At 41.7% G+C, this 21,312-nt stretch overlaps 1 protein-coding gene across 17 annotated transcripts in view; it reads left to right on the top strand.

Annotated features, from left to right (window-relative positions):
* Positions 1-21,312, top strand: part of neo1a (neogenin 1a) — a 210,264-nt gene that overhangs the window by 73,234 nt on the left and 115,718 nt on the right. For all 17 annotated transcript variants that reach the window (XM_008404716.2, XM_008404713.2, XM_008404711.2 and 14 more), the window contains exon 2: positions 2,143-2,466. In XM_008404716.2, the coding sequence (XP_008402938.1) occupies positions 2,143-2,466 (324 nt within the window). The remainder of the gene's footprint in view (positions 1-2,142; positions 2,467-21,312) is intronic.

The following is a 21,312-nucleotide window of genomic DNA, read 5'->3' as shown; positions in this document are numbered from 1 at the left end:
ACCTGTCAGCCATGACCACTAAAATGAACTCTAATAACCACTTGAAATATGTCACTCTGTGTGTAATGGATCTATATATGGAGTTGCACATCAAACTACTAAACTAAATTAGCTTTTCAATGATATTTAAATTTCTTGCGTTTCACCTGTGGAACAGAAAGTCAATCTAACTTTAACTGTGCTGGGTTATTCAAAACCCTGCTCTGTCCATTAAGACTCTGCAGGTCTTTTCTATCCATTTGATAATGTGAGGAAAATTGCACAGCTTAGTTGTAATGCTTTTTTTTTTCCTCTTTCATTTTTTCCCTAACACGAAAGTGGAAGATTTCTGTTTAATTTGCCCACTTTCTGCCTCGTTTTGCTCCAATTGTTTGTCCTCGCATAAGAGCGGAGAGCACTGCGGACGATCCGCCATGTCGTCCCTGTAATGGTCGGCGCTCTACATCGCCTTCTCTGGATCTCACACCAGGGACTCAAGGTAGAGAAATTACCTCGGAGTCGTTAAAAAGCTGAAGAGTTGCCGTAGCATCGCTCATCACTTTCTCTCTTCACCCCCCTGTAGACATGGCATTTTCTTAAAGTAGTGCAGGGCATATTTTTAACTGCGTTTAACACTCAGCCACTTATTACACTCAGCGCGTTGCATTATTTAAATATCTTCATAAACCCTCGTAATCATTTTTTTTTACCCCCCTACAGCCCTACTCCGTCTCTGCAGGACTGATAATTGGTGATATTTATCTAAACAATACCACTTTAGGGTGACTTTTAGGGTGGGAGAGCTTGAATAATGGATGAGGACAAATGCAAAGGAATTGCACTTCCTCCGACTTTGGCACAATCCACGTTACTGCAGCGTTTCCATTTTGTGCTGGCGGGGGGGAAGTAAATGGTGAGCACGTTCCAGAGTGTTTACTCCGCCGCTGTAGTCTGTACTTATAATAAAGCGAGACGTGACATTAAGTTGCCAGGAAGGCTCGCCTGGGTTAAATTTGTCAGCTCCTTTTTACCAGATTCCACTGGGGCTTGTGGTTTCCATAATAAAAAGCCTCTCGGAGACTCTGGGAATGGAACAGGCTTCGCTGCCTAAAAGACGCAATGAACAAAAAGATGTTTTGCTTTGGGAACATTTCGTTGAGTGCTTGGACCATTTGGAGTCCTGAAATGCTGTTTTATTTTCAGAGTGCGCTCCAAAATATCCCGTTTGAGTCGATGACGTCTCGGGTGTTGCTGTCTTTTTGCTCAAAGTGGAACTAAAGGAGTGTTCAGAGGGAGCTTTTTGACTTTCTTGGCATTTGGTGTTTGGCACACCAAATATAAAGGTGTGCCAAACACCCACAGAGAGAATGTTTGTTTAGTTTATTATCATAAGTAAATGTAATTTGCCTGTTTTCCTAAAGATTTTCAGGAGGTCTGTCACAACATAACAATAAATTGTCCTGGAAGTTATCACGATAAGTGATAATATTGTTGCTTTGAGGCCGTTTTCAAGTAACCTAATGGTAATGGCATAACAATACTAGAAAACATTCTCAAAGATTATACACGTTAAATTCTAAAGAATATTTACCACTGGAACTGGAAGACATTTCAAATATCCAAATAAATAAAATAGAGACAACAGAATAAAATTAATTACAAAGTCTGTAAACAAAATTGACTTTCGAAAAAAAGCTCTAGTTGAGAGCAAAGCACCAGACTGAAGACTTTTGTCAAGTTTTTGGTAGGAAGAGAGAAAAGAGAAACATTATAAATCATGCAAATGGAAATGCAAATATTGAGCTAGCTGTAATTTAACTGATTTATTGGTTAATGTGACAGGCCTAATAAACGGAGACAGAAATAAATCAATCATCACTAACTCAAAGCAATAAACTTTCCTTTAATTTGAACTAAGTTACTACTTCTAGTAAATAACTTTCTGCTGTTATTTTTGTCTTTTATGGGAAAAAAATTAATAAAAAATTGGAATTGGTCAAAAATTGGAAAATCGCACCAAAATATTTGTATCAACCAGCTGACAAGCTGTGCAACTCTGATCAAGTCGTTCCATTTTTGTAGTAACAGATTTACTGTCCACCAATGCTCCTGTTCGGACACATATACTTGACCGTCTCCTCTTTCTGCTCTCTTGCCCTCTAGGCTCAGCAGCGCAGCCCTTCAGCCCCTTCTGGTTCACGGTGGAGCCCCAGGACACGCTGGCCATCCGGGGGAACACGGCGCTGCTCAACTGCTCGGCGCACAGCGACGAGGCCTCGCCGACGCGGATCGAGTGGAAGAAGGACGGCACCTTCATGAGTCTGGTCTCGGACGAGAGGCGGCGCGTCCTCCCGGACGGCTCGCTGTTCTTCACCAACGTGGTCCATTCAAAGCACAACAAGCCGGACGAGGGCACGTATCAGTGCGTGGCCAACATCGAAAATGTGGGCTCCATCTCCAGCCGCACGGCGCGGCTCGCTGTAGCAGGTAAGGGGGTGGTTGATAGGTGCTTCAAAGACATGTTGTGCAAGAAAATAACTTTTAGATGTGAAGCGATGGATTCACCATAAACACTGATTGCCTTCCCTCAGTTTTTCTGGCTGTAAATATGTTATACCATCTTTATCCTTCCACTCAATTTTCCAATAATATTCTTGCATACGACTTTGTGAAGACTGAGCTTCTTTAACAATGACTTTTGGTGGCTTGCCATCTTTGTGGAGGGTTTTGATGGCTGGACAGCAGTGAATCTGACACATCATAACATTTCAGTTTATTGCCTCTCACTTTTTCTGGCGCTAATGAGTCACTATATTTGAATTAGAGATTAAATTAAACTAAGGCAGGCCATCCAGTGAATGAATGCCAGCATAGACTTAATATATTGACAGGTTATGGGCCATTACTCCAAACTGCACCACTTTGCATGACAGCAATTTAAATGAAGAGAATTGTAAAGCACTTGGTGAAGATGGAAAACGTGCTAACATTGAGCTAATGTCGCATCTACTGCATGCAATTTGATAGATGCATTTGTAGTACGTGGATGGTGTGTGGTGCTTAGTCTGGCTGCATTTAATGCTGGTTGCTTAAGATTTTTAGGAAAACAAATGTGTAAATTTGCTATAAATCTTTATGAAAGGCTCTGCAGTTACAATTTAAATATCAAGGTCTGAATTGATTTGAAATGGAGAAACATTGCTATAGAGCTGGACACAACAGATGGTACGTCTGATAGAAGATTAAATATATAGAATATTCACTGAATTCTGATCCAGAAACGCACAGCATTCTGGGGGATGTAGGCAGAGGGGAAGACTTTAGTAGCTCAACCTCTCACGGCCAATCCGGCAAGGTTGGTGGCATCAACTTACCCATTCGCTCTTTGGTTACCTAGCAACAACCGTTTTAGTAATGCAGCAACAGTTTCAGGTCGTGTCTCATGACTGCTTAAAAATAATAATAGCACAAAAAAAAACAGTGGTGTGGAGTGAAAACTCTGCATAAAAAAGGAAAGATCACACCACTAGTTTGTATTTAAAACAAAAAAATTTGATCAATAATTGTCTATATTAACTGATATGAAAAGCTTTGTGCCGTGATCAGTTTTTCAGCCGTATTGTCCAGCCCTACAGCTTTAATTCATGCATTTCTAAATAATCTCTAGAATGTTCACCACTGCACGGCTTTCGGATAAACGTGTTCTCGCATAGTGGCTATAAATACACAACTGCTGTTCGTGGGAATTTTTTTTCTCTTTTTCTTCTTCCTCTCAAACCATTTATTTTATCTTTAATAAATTCCCTCACCTTGCAGGAGCTCAAATGCATTTCCTCACTGGATAAATGCTTGTCAAAGGCTCTGTTTTTCTCATTGCTTCTCCCACACTGTGACCTCGCTCGGCTCGGGAACAGCCGGTGACGTCGGGATTATTAGGTGTTTTGAGTCAACTCATGCCCTGAAATTCAATTTGGAGCTAGAGGAGGACCCAGAATGCGCTCACAGCGAGCTTCCTGCTCCGGCAGGTTTAAGACCCCCGAGAGAGGCCTCTTGTTGACAGTGAGGTTGTATATTATGTGCTTCTCAGACACTGAATCCCTGAGAGAAGTTATTGCTTCCACTGTGATTGTTTTGTCTTTTTATGGCTGTCTGAAGCCTAAGTTAATAAGGCGTCGTGTTAGGACTGAAGACATTGAAACAAAAGGGGTTTGTTTTATTACTTTAGTCGTTTAGATCTTATTTCAGGTTATAACTGTTCTTTTTACGACTCACTTTGTGCATAAATGTAATTAATTCATGTTTTTAATGATTTAATTGTACTTCTGGAGGAGGGCTGAACAAACAAACCCAAAGGATTTTTTGGAAACAGGAACTGGGATGCGCAATCCTGAATATATGGTGGATTTTCTGTCATCCAATCAGAATCAAAATTACACATACTGGCACATAGATTTTCAAATACCTCCACTTTATATTTGGTGAAATTGTTTTTAGCCAGTTATACATGTTTTTTCTAGCCATCAGTAAGCATTTAGCATAATTGTAGCTTGACATTGATAGTGAGGACTCACTCTTCTTGACAGAATTCTATAAAGGTAATTTAAACGTAAATTAATGTTTTTAAATTAAGGCATTTATATTGTCTTAAATACGTTTGTCTTAAATACATTAGTCACAGGTCTTACATTTTGTTGTGGCAGAACTATTTCATCTTGTATGTTCTCGTAGCAAGCTGCCAATGCTAATCCTTCCTTGCTAGCTACTTGCTAGTACTAGACTGTTTGCCTTCACATTTGCACTTCAAAGCATTCTTTATGGCTACAGGCAGAGGTTTGAGTCATGCACAGACATCTTCACTCCCTGCATTTTGTGACTTGAGAGTAAAATCTACCGCTAACAAGGTGCTAACTAGCTTGCTAGCTTTAAGCATCTATCAGGGTAAGTTTAAACTTAACAGAACAACATTTGTCTTAACCACTGGCTTGCTTATGTTGCCAACAGAAGCTAAAAGCCTTGAATTTGAGTTGGTGAGACCTGCTTAATCCCTGTTTTTTCTTTAGGTTTTATTTTCTTTATCCATTCTTAATGATGATCTAGAATCACTATCCTCTTATTTCATTTGTTTAACGTTTAATTTCAGCTGAATTTGAGGATAGACCTTCTCCTAAATTATCCCATTCACTTTGTGCAGTGCTCCAGTACCACTGTTGACGAACCGGCACCACAGCATGATGCGGCCGCTACCATGCCTGACAGTCGCTGCATTATTTGGGTTGAAAATACTACTCAAAAAACTTTTTACTGAATAATTATTGTACAGTGACTAAAGAATGATTCAAATAAATCATCAAAAAGCCCCGGATAATCATGGCATAATTCAAGGTCAAGATTAGCATGAGTGAACTGTTATACCTGACATGGAGGTGAATTATCAGTCAGCTCTGTAAACTTGATAACGTTCCTACATTGGTGATGAGGCTTCACTAAAAAGTACAACAGTTTGTTGCAGATGATGTCGTTGCATCGTGACAGCAGTGATTAGTTCCCTAGGTGAGCCAGGCTCTATTCAATAATCTATTTCCAGACTTTCCCTGCCAAGCCCAGTGGGCGGATTCAGCAGCATTTCAAACTATTTTATCACTCCTGAGTTTCACTCCAGCTGTGTGTTGTTCTATTTATGAATAATGAATTAGAACTGTGAATACCCACTCGCTTGAAAACAAATTCTGTTTTTTTCTTATTTATAAAGTTGACAAATTTTGCATCAAGAACAGCCCTGAATTACATCTTGCATTGCTGCATCGATTTGTGGTGCAAGGCGCTTTGCAACACTGGAGGAGTCACTTTGGTCGCTTGAGGTTTCCATCCAATCATTTTTTGTAAACATTTTTACTAACGGTAAAATAAAATGGATCAGGAAGTAGGGATGCGGCGATATTAAAATTTGGACCAATATCAATATCCGACATGACAGATAACTTCTATTTACCAATACATATATACTTCGCAAGACTTTTGACACTATCTAAATGTGACCATTGCTTTTCTGCTTTAACACTCCCATAATATGTCCATATGGCCCTATCACAATAAATACACAATAAATACACAATAAATTATCACAATAAATACATGAGCATGACCTCCAACGATAAAAGTGACAATATCAGCTATTAGATCTTTTTTTTAACTAACTGTATGTCTGTGACTTTGTGTCCTATAGTTCCACAAACACAAATAATGGTTTTGAAAAGCATAATATAATGTAATGTGCTTCTTCAGGACACTAGTCACATGAGGAAATGTGATTTGAGTCACTGTACTAAATGCACATGGTAGCTGTATTTTCAAATGTTTTGGTATTTATTGATGCTTTCATTGAACAAACAGTGGAGAAAATTGTAAAACTATCAATCCTGACAATAAGGACAGTTTTGGGGGGTTTTAAACATCATTCTTTGGAATTTATTCTGCCAACGATAAATCAAAATTCTTATAAGAAATTGATCACAATAAATGATAAACGATACAATAAATGCCCACCCTTAGTGAGCTCACCAAAGGAACCAAAAGAGTTCCTTTGTGTCCTGGTGCTCAAACAAAAGCAGAGGTTCGTCTTGGCAAGACTCCACCAGCAACTACCAGGATTTGAAGAGCTAATTTGAAGGTTTTGATGCCTTGAACATTCATGAGAGACTTCAGCTGGAGTTTGTCTCCGCTTGTTGTTCTTATAGCAGCAGAGTGGATGCGTTTGTTTGGTCTGCTGTGCAAATCATACCTGTTCTCCCAGCTGGCTGGTGTGCAGTGCAAAGGAGATCCGTTCCAGTTCCTGTTCCTGAGAAGCGCTCTGCTTTCAGACGGCACAACAGCCTTTGGGGGGAGGGGAGGGTCTGTTCAGGTCAGTGATGATGGGATGTTGGATTCAATCAATTTCTGTTTGAACCGTGCGGCAGGTGAAACCTGTCAGCTGTTATAGGCGGGCTCGTATTTATGCTGGCTTCCCTTCCCAATAAAAATTCATAGACCTAAAGCCATCGGCCGCTATGCACAAGCACATCAAGTGTCAAAGCAGACGAGGGGCTGATGCGTTTACTCTTCTGCTTACACACATAAGCGCTGATACGGCGATGTGTCTCCGGGTCCTCTGGCAGGTGGCCAATAAAAAGGTTAATTGCAGTGTAGAGAGAGCAGGCCATTAGGCCGCCATCAGACCCTGGACCGATGGCGCAGACCAGGGCGGAGTGGGCGTGACCTCTGAGATGTAATGACGGAGGGAGTCACGGATGGTTGGCGTGGCGTGGAGCAGATCTGACAAATACCAGGGATTGATTGCCGGGAGACGTGCGGCTCATTCCACCTCCGCTTCCACACATGAGCGCCGTCGGTGCACCCACTCACCTTTGCCTTTCCTTTTACTCGTAGAAAACAGTGCTTCTCAGGAACAGGAGCTGGACAGACGAAGCCAAAAAGAAAAAATTGTTCAAAGTCTGGTTATAAATGGCTCAACATCTAGTTAGCTCCATCATACCAGAGAACAATGGTGGGATGAGCAGCTCCACATGAAGAGGTGATTGAAAGTGCTAAAACCCGCCTCCTGCTTCTGATGTGTGGTTTGTAGTTAGCACTGGGAGAGAGCTACTGGCATGAAGAGCAAACAATAAGACACATCAAACTTAGGTCTGATTGTGCGCTTTGAAGAGAGTTTAATGGCTATAAAAGCATCAGAAAACAGACTAACTTCAAACATAGATCCCTACCTGTTTGAGTTATGGACACAGCCATTATCCTCATCGCTGCTTGTTCCGGCCACTGCACCCATATGCCCATCCATCATGGATCATCAGAGTCATAAAACATAAAATGGCTGAAGTCCATGCAGACGGAATGCTCCCTGTTAATGCTCTTCATCGTGTTTCCAGATTTGCATTTCTGATCTAGATTTGGCACACCTTGATTTAAAATTAGCTTGTGTCAGGACATTTCATTCCAGGGATAACAAACTGGAAGCAAAGTTTATTAGGATCTAATATTGTGGCTCTGTTGGGCTGCAGGAAATCAAACCAGCAGTGCGCTAAAGCTAGGAACCTCTGAAGTGAAAGGAAAAACACTATGTTATACTTGGATACATTTATGCATCTCCTTTCTGTTGTGCTTTTGATGTATTAAATTAACAGCAGTTGTGGAGTCTAGTCATCATTATTATTCAAAGTAGGACCAATTTTAAGAAGAACCAATATTAAGAAATTTGAGGCACTATTGAAGCTGTTGCATTTTGTTTATTTCTTTTTTTTCTATTTTTATTGACTTCCAAGTGAGAAAATTTTACACACCATATAGTCACAACATCACAATTCCAACTCCAATACTTGAGAAGAAAAGACATGAAGACCTGCGCATTATAACAAACAAAACAATGCTACAACTCTACATCCGAAATAAAAAGCATAATGCAAAAGAAGAAAAAACTAGTAAGAAATTTAAAGAAATAAGCAAAATTCACACAAACTGAAAGCATCATATTAAATATCAAGGTGGTTTTATAAAGCTTGGTCTTTAAAATCGGATCTTCCGAGTTCCACGTAGTCTACTCTACCCAACTTTCCCACAATAAACATGATTGTTGGTCTTTGATTGAGAGAGGTTATTTTTTCCCTCATTTTATACATGTTAACTATTATATCCACCCAATCATATGGGGTTGATTTATCCTGTTAAATCAGTTACTTGTAATGTTCTTCTGACTTTCCGTTAATGAAATGGTATTTGAGGTATACATACATGAGCATGACCTCCAAAGGAATGACAATATTTTGTGAGGCATTATTTATCCTTTTAAACCTGGGCAGTCACATAAAACATAAAAGTTAGCATTTTGATTTTCGCATTTTATCCAAGTATGATGATCTCCATCATAGTGGCTTTCCTGAGCAGGTGTGATGAAGAATCTCACAAGGTTTTTCCACCCAAATGTCTCCCGTTGTGATTTGTTATGTATCCTCCATACTATATTTTCTCAGAATGCAGAAAGACTTTAAAATATTGGTAATTAGGACATATTATTTTCCTAATTGCTCAGCTTTGAAGCCTGACCTCCGTGCATACTAGATGTCTCTGCGCCTCGTGCTAGCTCCCGTTGTGTCCAGTCTGCGTGTTTCCAGCCTGTGTGCCCAGTCGGATGCCGTGGAAACGCAGGGAGGTTGAGATGAAAGAGAAAGGGAGTGTGGCCTAGTCTTATGTATTCTGTGCAAGGGAAAAGAGGAGGAGGAGGGAAAGGGGGAAATTACAAGGCAGAGGACGAGGAGCGATGTGCAGCGGCGCTTCGCCGGGACACGGAGCGAGACAGGAGTAATGAGAATTCCCGTCCGAAACGTCTGCTGCCGTTCTCCCACGCCGCCGTTACCTCCCACCACCAACACGCTCGAGGTGAGCGACCCTCCGCCTCGCTGCCGCTTAACGCGGGAAACCCCCCAAAATGATAAAAACGGTGAATTAGCTTGCTCTCCACTTATCTCAAAGTCTCGGTTTTGTGACCACTCGGCGTACTCTCAAAATAAATCAGCCTTTTTTGTTTTTTGTTGCTGTTTTTTTCTTCCCACCCTTCTTTGTCATGCTTTTCCTTTTGTCCTCAAAAAAATAGAATAAAATAAATTAAAAAAAGCTGCGGCATAAAAAGACAACAGAAGCCACAGGTCATTTCGCAGTAATGTAACGCTTCACTGAGATCTAATTTCTTCCTCCCCTCAGTGGTAGAAATAGAGTAGTAAACTGGTCACCGCGCTCTTCATGTGTCATGTGTGTCACCTTATATTTAAGCATGCTCATCCTCTGATAGAGTCGGACGCTCTTTGGGGGATTTAGGGGTGTCGGCAGATGCTTTAATCCCTTTTTTGATGTATTTTAATCCGCTTCTGACTGGGGAAGGGGAGCATTATAACCCCACCAACATGCTGGTTTGAAATGGTGATTGCATTGCTGCTGCATGGATAGCCCTTTATGACGTTGTTCCTCACGTCTTGTTCAGACATGAGTAGATATATTAAAATCAGAATGTATTTAAAAAAAAACAAATAATACGTCGGGCCCGTTTATAAGTTTATACTTCATTCTATATGTTTATAGCTTTAAAGAGCCAGATAATGTTATAGGATTTTTGTACATTGCTCTATTGATGATCCTTCTTTGTTCCTGTTGTTGTTGTGCGGATTAGCTAAATTAGCATTTTTATGAAATACATATATAATCATGTCCTATCTTAGTTTGGACATTTTTGATGCAGTTTGCTTTTAAACTTATCCTGAGGTTAGGCTTGGCTCCATCCATCCATTTCTGATGCTCTTAAAACTTACCAGCTGGATTACACTGTTGTCTGACTTGAATATTGCATGTAATTTTAGTGCGTTTATAGTTCGATTTAAAGGCTGCGCTGTGATGCCTTCTTGTTGTCTCACTAACCTTTTTCACAAAACTGTTCCGTCAAAAACGTACAACTAAGGAATATAGAAAGTTGAACATAAGTGCTGGATAATTCCCATTCTGAAAGGGTAAAGGGTGTCTAAAGATTGATGTTGATTAGAAAAAAGCTCCAGGTTTAGACAAGGTTTAATTCCGCTGGTGTTGTCATTCTAGGCCACTGGGAGGCGCTGTTTTTTTAGCACGTGGTCATGTGTGATTTGGTCAGTAGAAGAAATTGATGGCTGAATGTGTAAGGGCGTCTTTCCGTCCTGGTTCACCGGTGTGATATATGGACACGACAATCTGTGAGACCACATAAATGCTGAATTTATCCAAACTGTTGTGGACTAGCGTCCCACATCACGTCATGCATCAGTTCTTACCGCTAACACTCGCTAAAGTGCGCTAAGGTTGCAACAGGTCACTGGATTTCATGGTAACACCAAAAGAGAACACTAACTAATGTGTTTTGCTCCTTTAACCCTTGTGTTTACAAATGGGGTCCAACCGACCCCACACACGTAAAACTTGTATCATTTGCTTCGGTCCTCGCACACACAAGGGTTAAGGTGGGAAATGCCATTCACTTTGTGTTCAACACTCTGTATAAACCCCACAGATTTTCATGCTACGCTTTCTTTGGTTCCACAATGCCAGCTTCATTTCTGAAAGCTGACATGTGCTGGGAATCACCAGCATGATTGGTGATTTTTGAACAGCCAGAGTGCTCTGCTTTGTGGAACTGCTTAATTAAAGAGGACGGAGTGACCTTAGGAACAAGGCAGCACAAAGACTTGAAGCTGAGATGCCAATGAAAGCAGCCACGAGCTCTTTCATTGGAGATATTAACGCGTTTTTACTGAGCTGTAACAGTGAACACGTTCATCATTTTTGTATTCTTAACCAGTACTAAATATTGTTTATGGTTATGGGCCAATACTCTGCATCGATAAGCTCATCTGACCCACATTGGGGGTGGAGGTTACTGCCTGTTGAGGTAAATTAACCCAAAATAAGAGATGCTAGCAAATTAGTCCAGGTAAACTTGGCTCTCTAAAGTACTTGGAAAAGCACAAGCGAAGCACATCTTCAACACTAATCATGCATTCGTTCCATGATTCTGGCAATCAAAATGCAAGTACTCCAAGAGAATGCATATAAAGAGAGTCTCTGGCTTAATATGCAACAGCCAGCAGGCCTGGGGAAGGTTTTATTAAAATATTACTCGAGTTGAACAGCATTTTAAGCAGCTGCAGAGTCCGTGTTTTTCTCAAACATAAGCAGACACTCAAAGCAGTAAGAATTGCATCCTTTATCTCCACTTTAAAAAAAAAAAAAACTCCCAACAAACGGCGGTATCTCCGTGTAATAAATTCTGCTGTCACAGACTCGGCTAAAGCCGCTGAGTTGTTTTGTTATTTCGGTGGCGTTGAAGCACACATTAAATATTGGAAAGTCATTTAGTGATTCACATCACTGAAATATCATCACTAATGGTTATATTTTCCTCCCGACGTGAGTTGGTCTCTTGACCTTTAGCGCATGATTTAAGATAGCGTTGACGACATTGTGGCTTTATTTGGAGAGGCCATTGACAGAAACTTGACTCTCATGTTTTATGTTCTTTAGATTAAGATCGTTTCCGGTTGTGATTTTAATCTTTGAGCGGTACAGACTGAAAGCTGGGACAAAACACCTTTTTAATGAAAAATGACCTGATGATATAAACGATTGAGTACAGTTTGGAGGGCCAGCCAGCCAAAGACGCTTGTTTTCCGCTCGTCTCGTGTTTCTACCAGAGGAGCACAGCTCGTTTTCTTGTTCAGCCATGTCCTCCTTTCTGTGTCATTTCTCCCACTAAATTACCCTGTTGTCCTCTCTCTTTACCTCTTTACGCTGCCTCCCCCTGCGGGGCTCCATTGTCCCTGTGTTATGCTTGCTTTCTTTCCTCCCTCTGCTGACGACTATAGTGCAACTACTGCTACACACACACAAGTTTGTATTTCTAACCATACTAGGACTTTTTATTGACTTCCATTCATTTTAGTAACTGCATTTATGCATAATCCCTAGCCATTATTAGTCTATTCCTAACCTTAATCAAAGTTTAATTCACAACTTACCTCTAAACCTAACCCATAACCCTAAACAAGAGGGTCCACTGTATTAGAACCAGGCTTTGGTCCCCATAAGGCCCATCAGTCGTCAGAAGGTTAGCAAATATGCCAGAAATGGTCCTAAGTAGTATAGCTGAACAAGTACGCACGCACGCACACACACGCACGCGCACATGCGCACACACACACACGTTCCAAATAAGATTTTTCTGGTTTGGTAATTTTTGGGGAAGAAGGTAGGAAAAAGAAGTAGAAGAAAAAGAGCAGAAAAAAATATGTGTCTTTAATTTATTCCTGTCACATTGTCTAAATTTTTACTCTGTCCATCTATCATCCATCCTTCCATCTCTCTGACCGCTAGTTTGAGTTCATATATCAGACCTTCTGTCATCCAGTCCATCCATCCATTCCTCCGACTGCCAGTTTTTCTGTCCGTTCACTGTAAAACCGTCCGTTGTTCAGTTGATCCATCGATTCATCCGACCTCCATTTCTGCCAGCCGATAAATAAACCAAGTATTCATAAATGAAAAGGAAAACAACTGTCTAATAACTCTTGCTGTTATGAATGGCACATTGAGTAATTGCTGTTTAGTCTGAGATCTGTAGGCTTTGAGACAATCTCGCAGTGCTCACTGAGTGGCATTGATCTTTTTGACAACAACCGTCCTCAGACGCACACACTCGCCGAGTTGCTGCATTACTGGAACTATTATTTGAGTGAAATATCTAATCCTGTTGCTCAGCTGTGCACAAATCACTGCATTATACTTGTTAAGATGTGTGGCAACAGAAATAACTCCCATAATAGGCTGCCGTAATCATGCCCAATTTGAGTGATTACGGAAAAGAGGATCTGAGCCTGTGCAAAGTAGCTGAGCTTTGTAGACACTTTCTGCTGTAATCGTTTGCTGTGGCTGTTGTCTCCAAATGCACGCGCTCTCACTCGCCAATACGTATTAGACTGTTTTCTGTTCTTCGGTGTACTTTCGACAAGACGTCTGAAGTTTTTCTCGGGAGATTCCTGTCCGTATTGACAGTCGCTGCGGATTGTTCGACTGCGCGGCCTGATGTTCATCTCCCATCCCGTCGCATCCCGCAGGCGCTCTTTTGGATTGACGTTATGCTGAATGTAGAAGCCTGTGGTGTACAGCAAACAGATAGAGATGATTTTCGTTTAAGTCACATAAACCTTTTTTTCCCCCCAGTCTCTATATTTTTTTATTTTCCATCAAGGTGTTGCCATGTCATTGGCTGATTTGCTAGTTTGCGTTAACAATAGCGGTGCACTGATAAATCAGATGTTCACATAGAGAAATCATTCTTACCTACTGATCTTCTCTAGGTTTTCAAATTAATCTGCTGTGAGAGAGGAGTGACTGACAGACTGCCCACCAGATCACTTCTGCATGTGTGTAGTTAAAAATAATCACCCAAATGTCACCAACTTACAGACTTTGTTGCTACATTTCTCCAAAAAGATCCGTATCGACCAAAATCAGGAGTTGGGAGATAAAACAATTGGGCCAGAAAACTGGAATCGGTGCATCCGTAGTTAACAATTTACCAAGCGTGTATACCACTGTGTATGGTGAGATTTGATTGGATGATAAGGTCTCAACTTGCTACCAAGCTATTTGCCTTAAGGCAGGCGTTATTGTAATATGGCCTGGCCCTCTGTGCAACATTCACGTGGAACAGCTAACCTCTTAAGAGCAATTAGGTGTTGCCTCATGCCTAAGTGTTGGAATAATCATCATTAGGGATAGTCCTTAGTGGAAATCATGGATCAGTGACCTGGTTTCCCTTCACACTGATTACATCTACTAGGAAGAAACTGCAAAAAAAAAAAAGAAAAAAAAAAGAAAAGCAGGACAGGAATTGAAATCTTCATATTCTGACAGGAAAACGGCAGACATGTTTAAATGAATCGAAAGTTGTGTTTTCAGTTGTACCAGATGAGTCCGTCTGCAGAGGACACAGAGAGAAAGAATGATGGAAGGTAATTCTTGGTTTAATGTGGGACTTTATGGATACATCCATCCTGTTTCTTTTCCCCTCCCCTGTGGTGGATGGCAGTAGGAACAGGGTGTCGGCAGGGAGCCTATCGGGACGGAGGTGGATGACAGCTTCCATTTTCCGAGTATTCACAGACTGATTAGGTCCTCTGGGTAGGTGGAGAGGCTGATGGAGGCGGCCCTATCTCTTCTCTCCAGACACCTCACTCCCCGATGTGTGTCTCTGAGTGTGTGTGTGTGTGTGTGTGTGCGTGGGAATTTACTCCCATGCAAATTAATTGCCTTTTGTTCTAATAGATTTTTAATCGTGTTTGTCGCTTGTCGTCTGTCAGCATCTGAGCTGTTCAGATAACTGCAAAGTTTTGAGCTTTGCCGCAAGCTGAGACGATCGTATCCGGACTGTAACAACAGATATTGTTCGTACAACACAATCAATTGCTGATAAGCTGTGATTCTGCTCCATCGGGTTCTTTGGTTCTTTGAAACAGTCCCTGGAAAGTTCTTCCCATGATCAAGTTTCACCGTGGTGGATGGTGCACTGTAACTGAATATTTATTACCCTCTTTTTTAGCAGTAGTCTGGTTATCAATGCATGAATGCAGGTGTGTGTTTCCATATAAGAAAGGGTATTTACTGTACTGTCTGTCATTTATTGTGATTAATTTCTTGGAAGAATTTTGAATATTGTGTTTAAAACCTCCCACTGCAATTCATGTTGTTAGGATTGTTAGTTTAACTATTTTCTCCACTGTTTCTTTCAATTAAAGTATCAATATTATCAAATTTGAAAATGTGTTCAGTTTAGTGACAAAATCACACTCCTTTATGTGACCGTTGTCCTATAGGAGCGTATTAGAAATGAGTGTTTTTAAAAAGCAATATTTGGATTTGTGGGATTGTGATTGCTTTCTCATCCAGTCAGAACAATACAGTTACCTAAAAAAGAAGAAATAAATTGTTTTTATCATCATATTCATGATAAAACTTTAGGTCCATATTCCCCACCACTTATTTGCATAATGACAAATCTAGAAAAACATCAATAATGACGTTCAAGGAGCAATTGTTGCTCCCCATCTATCTTGGAAGGGTTAAAAATGTCAATTTCAAACAATCTGTAGTTCATCTTTTGACAGTGGAAAAGGATGTCCACAAGTGGAAATCTTTCAAGGACCCAAGCAAAATCTGGAGAAATTACAAAGTAAAATCAAGGTGTACATTTCAGAATCTGTGTCAGCATATTTAAAAAAAATTGTGTGGATGGAAGAAAGCCATTTTTTCATTAAGGAGAATGCCAGAGGCATAACTTTGGTTTTTAAAGTTGTATCAGAAGCAGGATTTAGGGGATCACGTACTTTAGACAGATGTGATCTAAGTACAGGTGTTTGGTTCTGCTACACAGCTTTCCAATAAATCACACACCAACCGTTAAGCACAACGGTGAAAGGGTGATGATTTGGACTTATGCATAAGTCACATAAACTGCAGCCTGACCTGTATTGAATTACTGACAGGATAATGATCCCAAATAAGCTGCAAATCTGTTAGGAGATGCAGGAAAAAGAGACGATTCAAGGTGATGCATTGGTCTAACGCCGTTCAGTGTTGACTCATTCAAAGCTGTGAACTGTTAGCACTGTCACCTTCCAGCAAGGGTTGGAACCCTGGTTGGCGTCTGTCTGTATGGAGTCTGCATGTTCTCCCACATGTGATTCTGTGTGTCGATTCTCACTTGGTGCTCCATCAATCGATTCTCACTGGGTACTCCATCAATCACAAAACATGTCTGTTAGGTTAATTGGTCTCTATAATTTGCCTCTGTGTGTGTGCGTGTGTGTGTGTGCATGGATGAGTGTCCTGTATGTCTATGTGCCGCCCTGTGATGGACTGTGGACATGTCCAGGGTGTCCCCCGCCTCTTGCCCAGTGACCCTCAACAACCCCGCTAGGACAAGCAGCTTCAAACAATGGCGAGATGGACGGATTCGTTTTCCCATGATTGTACACACAATCCAGTCATTCCACTGTGATCTGACTCAATCCAAACCAGTTCAGTTCTGATTCAGATGCAAGTATTGTTGCATACGTGTCTGCGGAGAGTTTTTCTGTGTTGGAGTTTCTTGAAATGCCTACCAGGATCCACAATCAGAATTTTTTACCACAAAGAAGCCACATTTAGACTCTCAGATCAAAGCGTTGCTTCCAATCAAGCCCAGGCTCCCTGTTCAGCCTCGTTCCGCAGTACGCCGCTGCAGCCGCTGTGTGCTAATGAGAGTTATTATTGACTGCTGCAGTCAGCAAATGAAGATAAACTTTCCTAATGACTTTCCAACACTCTCTTGACTCCTGCGTGTGAAGCTGAACATCATCTCCCAGCATGTGCGCGCGCACGTGGCTCACTGATCACGGCTTCACACGCATCGTGTGAAGCCATGATCACGGCATCGTGATCACGCAGAAAGAGATTTTCTTTAAACAGTCCCATTCTGATTCTGGACCTTACAGAAGGAATTTAGGTGTTGCTAAGAATCTGGCTGCCGACGTGACGTGCTAATCAGATTGAATGTTTTGTCTCGCAGCCATCTGTTCTGAAATGTCTGCCTGTACGTGATTAGCATAATTGCGGCATGCCACGCGTTTCGGATGTGCCCATCATCTGGTAGACCTTGGATCATGTGTCAGTGACTCTGACTGTTTTTGATATATTTCCCAAATCTGATGTGAGGGTGTAAATTCAGGATCGCACACTTAAAGATTGCACTTTACTCACCCGTCAGTTTGAATATGCAATTATACATCAACGCTATGCCTCCGAGGTGCTTTTACGGGGCGACAAGGCAGACTTTTGAAATCAATCATTCAGCTGCTAAGTGATTGCATCACGTCCAAATCTAAAATCGCCCATGTCATCTCCAATCTAAAAGACCTCCGTTCACAGTCTTGTGGCCTGAACGGATGACTTGAAGAGGTGTTTTCCTTGCAGAAAGTGGGCGTGGTGTTTGATGCCAGGTAGAAAAATGTCACTGGAAAATTGGGTTAAAAGCTTCATTCGGAGCTGTGGAACGGCACAGAGACCAATCCATCACTTCAGCAGCTGTCTCTTAATCTGCATTTTGAGAGTGTTCTGTCCGTCCTCTTCTCCTTGATTAAAATTCACCGTCTATGTCCCGCTCCTTCCAGTCCTCATCGTCCTTTAGTCTACGAGCGCTCATCCAGGTCTGTGTGTAGGAGTTAGTTTCAGGGTTTTTATATGAAATCGTCCCCTTTTTCAAAGGTAAATTGGGCTTCACAGCGCTTTTGAACCCAAAAAGAGAGTTGACTCTCACAAATTCCCCCCCCCTCTCTCTCTCTCTTTTTTTTTTTTTCCCTCTTCCATGCCTCGGGGGAATCCTTTGAAACGCACCTTCAGTCATCAGACACAGAGCAGAGACCAGACTTTTATTCCAGACTGACACGGTGCTGTCAGAGTTTTTACATTCAAGGTGACTCCTCTTGTGCCCTGCCCTTGAAAAGATTTCGTCTGTTTTTGGTCATGTGTCCGATTTGGATCTGGTTTTATTTTCAATGTGTGTCACTTTAAGGGCCTTAAATGTATTCACAACATTTATGACAGAACGACGACTAACTTCAGTCCATTTTATTGGAATTTGATTTGCGAGAGGATAAGAAAAATAAAAAATGTGGCACACAGTTGTGTTCATCCACCTCAGCGTAAATTAACCAAAATAAAAAAATTAAAAAAAAACACTTGCCTTCAGCAGTCACCTAGCTAGTAAACACTGTTCCTGCGTCTGTTGACAGGTTGGTATTCGCATTTTCACCTTTTCTTAGATTTTTTAGTTGAACTTCAAATTACTCGCAGAAAGTTCAAAAATTGACAAACTTTTTTCTAAAGCTTTATTAAAAGTATTTGAACAAAATGCAACTTGAGAAGCTGAAATACCAAGGTGCAATGCTACATGATGCACTATTAACTGGTGTTTGAAAAACAGCCAGTCCAGAAATTGTATTTATTTTTCTTGTCCCTGATTGGCTATATCCCAAAGAGTAGAGGTAAGGACAACAGCGGATGTGATATTACAAAGGCTGTTTCCAGTTTTAGTATTAATGCACATTAAGGTTTATTTGGCTTTCAAACTATCAAAATAGGGAGTTATAAGCATTTCTAGAATCGGTCTGAAATATTCACAGATTTTAGCAATTAGCTAACACTTGCTAATATTGGGGTATAGACCTCACCAGCTTGTAATTTAATCTCAGTATTAATCCATCTGCTCTGTGAAGGCCTTCGAGGTTTGATAGAGAGCAATAGGGAACAAACTTTCAAAGATGAAGAAACGTAGACAGTTCTGGGAACTGGACTACTAGATAAGACAAGAAGAGTTTGGCAAAATCGGAAACCTTCCAAGATGTATCCGCTCACCTAACTGACAGGCAAAGCAAAGAGAGCAAAGAGAGCATTGATTAGAGAAGCAGCCAGAAGGCTCATTCCTGCTTTGGAGGAGGAGCAGAAATCCACTGCTCAGGTGCAAGAATCGGTTGACTGACTCGCATTGAAAATACGGCGCCATCCGCCCAATCAGACTGGGCTTTTCTTGTGTTCCAAACAGGGAACAGGCAAAAGTTTCAGATTTGTCTCCCGGTGGAGATGCATCCTAAAAGCTGCAGCTGTGATTGAAGGTTAACTTACTGTTAGATTTTTTTTTTTTTTAAATCACACATGATTTAAAAATCATGTGTCTTTCGACTTCACTATCATTGATCTATAAGATAAATCCCACGCAGTATATTGAAGATACGTGAATTGCAACGTGTGAGTAAAAACGTGCATTCTATTAGCTCTCCATGTAAATAAAACATGTGTGAAGTGCATATTTTACTTCCCTTGGCTGGTGCTGAGGGTGCAGAAATATGGTGCGTTTCACTGCGCGCAACGCACCGAGAGAACTCCTCGCCTTGGGCGCAGATGGAGAGCACCGAAGAAAGCAAAGTGTGAAGTGCTCAGCTGGTGAGCATCTTGGTTTCTTATGCTTCGGAGACCAGCATTATTTATGGATCGACTTATTTTGCAGCATTCTGTAATCGCTCGGGTGGTCAGGCTTGCGTCTGAAAGGGTTCCCGATCAAGTTTCGAAGGGTGTTTCGCTCCGGTTCCACTCGGTCTGCATATCTCCCGCTTCACCAGGTTTCACTGCCTTCAAAATGCTGTTTTTATGCTTTTCATATCTATAACAAACATTTGAGTTCATCTTCATCGACAGTCATCCTTCGTCCTCACTTGGAGGTGATGTGAAGAAGGGAAAAAGGAACTGCGGTTGTTGAGTATTCCTCTGCGGCAGAGGGGAATACAAAAGGCGAGATTTAATAGCGACTGGAACGTGCCCTGGAATAAAGGCTGTTGGGTGGGAGCAGTCGGAGCCTGTTCAGGCCTGCTCGCGCACCACCTCCGTCTTAATGCGCACAGGCATGACGTGTGATGCAGACAGGAGTTGTAGGAACGCAGACGAAGTGTGAAAGGAAGAAAAAAAGAAAGTGTGAAAGCAAGGAAGTGATAGGTTGTTTGCATGAGCAGTTTCGACTTACGTTGTGTGTGTGTGTGTGTGTGTGTGTGCTCGCGCGCGCGTCCTCCTCTTCTTGGCCTGAACTCTATGTGCGATGGCCCCGGGGAGCAGGTGCAGACAAGACATACCCCTCTCCTCCCACCGCCGTCACGGGCCTGTTGATCGGCGGCTGAAAGCTGTTGTGGTGTCAGATTCGCTGGGATGTTGACGTAGGATTTTGGAGGCTTTCGACCGACTGAGCTGAGCCTGATGGGGCTTGATGGATGATTAATAAAGAATAAAGTCTTGCGGTGGTGAAGTGGAAGCCTCCCCTCCTGCTGATCGCATCGATGTGTGGCATTATGAGAGTAGCTTTTCTTACAGTAGATTGCATCCTGTTGTTTCAGAGGTCAGCGATCTGCATCCTCTCTGCTTTCACACGCACCGTAGTTGCGAGAGGTCTGCAGCAGTGTGTTCTTTTCCAACAAATAGCTACAATTTTGTGCTTTAATCCTCCCCTTTGAGTGCTACGATTTAGCTCCCAGATATCAATTTATTTTCTATTTACTGTTGGTGAAAACAAGACAAGCTCAGATTCAGACAAAGCATTTCCATGTTGAGGATATGCACCAATAAGGCCCAGTTTTCTTCATGCTGGAACCTGTTGGTGAGGCATCAAGTGAATATTTTCTCCTCGGTTTCTGTGTTTAATTGAGGAAAAACAGGCAAGCATAACCCTTGTGTTTACACCCGTATCACTTGTATCTTTTTCCTTAGTCCTCGTACGTTTGCCTCAGTCCTTGCGATCACAAGGGTTAAGGATCTGTAGGAGTTTGACAAATTGGGATGGCTAGACAGCTGGTTCCGAGCACATCCACAACTGCAGTTCCTGTGGGGTTTCACAGTCTGCAGAGGTTAGGATCTACCGACGGTGATCTAAGGAAGGAGCAGTGGGGAACTGACAGCAGGGTTATGGGCGGCCAAGTCTCAAACGAAGCATGTGGGGAGCGAAGGCTTGGCCTGTGTGGTCCAACAGACCCATTTGCTCAGATTGCTGAATAAGTTGATGCTGCTTCTGTTAGGAAGGTGTCAAAAAATGCATCTCGGTTCGTTAGGTATACAGCTGCTTAGCCTCGGGCCTACTCAGTATGGCCTGTGTCTACTATAGAAATGCCAGCATTGTGTCCGTCAGCATCAAACCCAGCCTGA

This window comes from Poecilia reticulata, linkage group LG3, assembly GCF_000633615.1.
Source record: "Poecilia reticulata strain Guanapo linkage group LG3, Guppy_female_1.0+MT, whole genome shotgun sequence".
Taxonomy (NCBI): Eukaryota; Metazoa; Chordata; class Actinopteri; order Cyprinodontiformes; family Poeciliidae; genus Poecilia; species Poecilia reticulata.
This window is presented reverse-complemented; position numbering and strand designations above follow the sequence as displayed.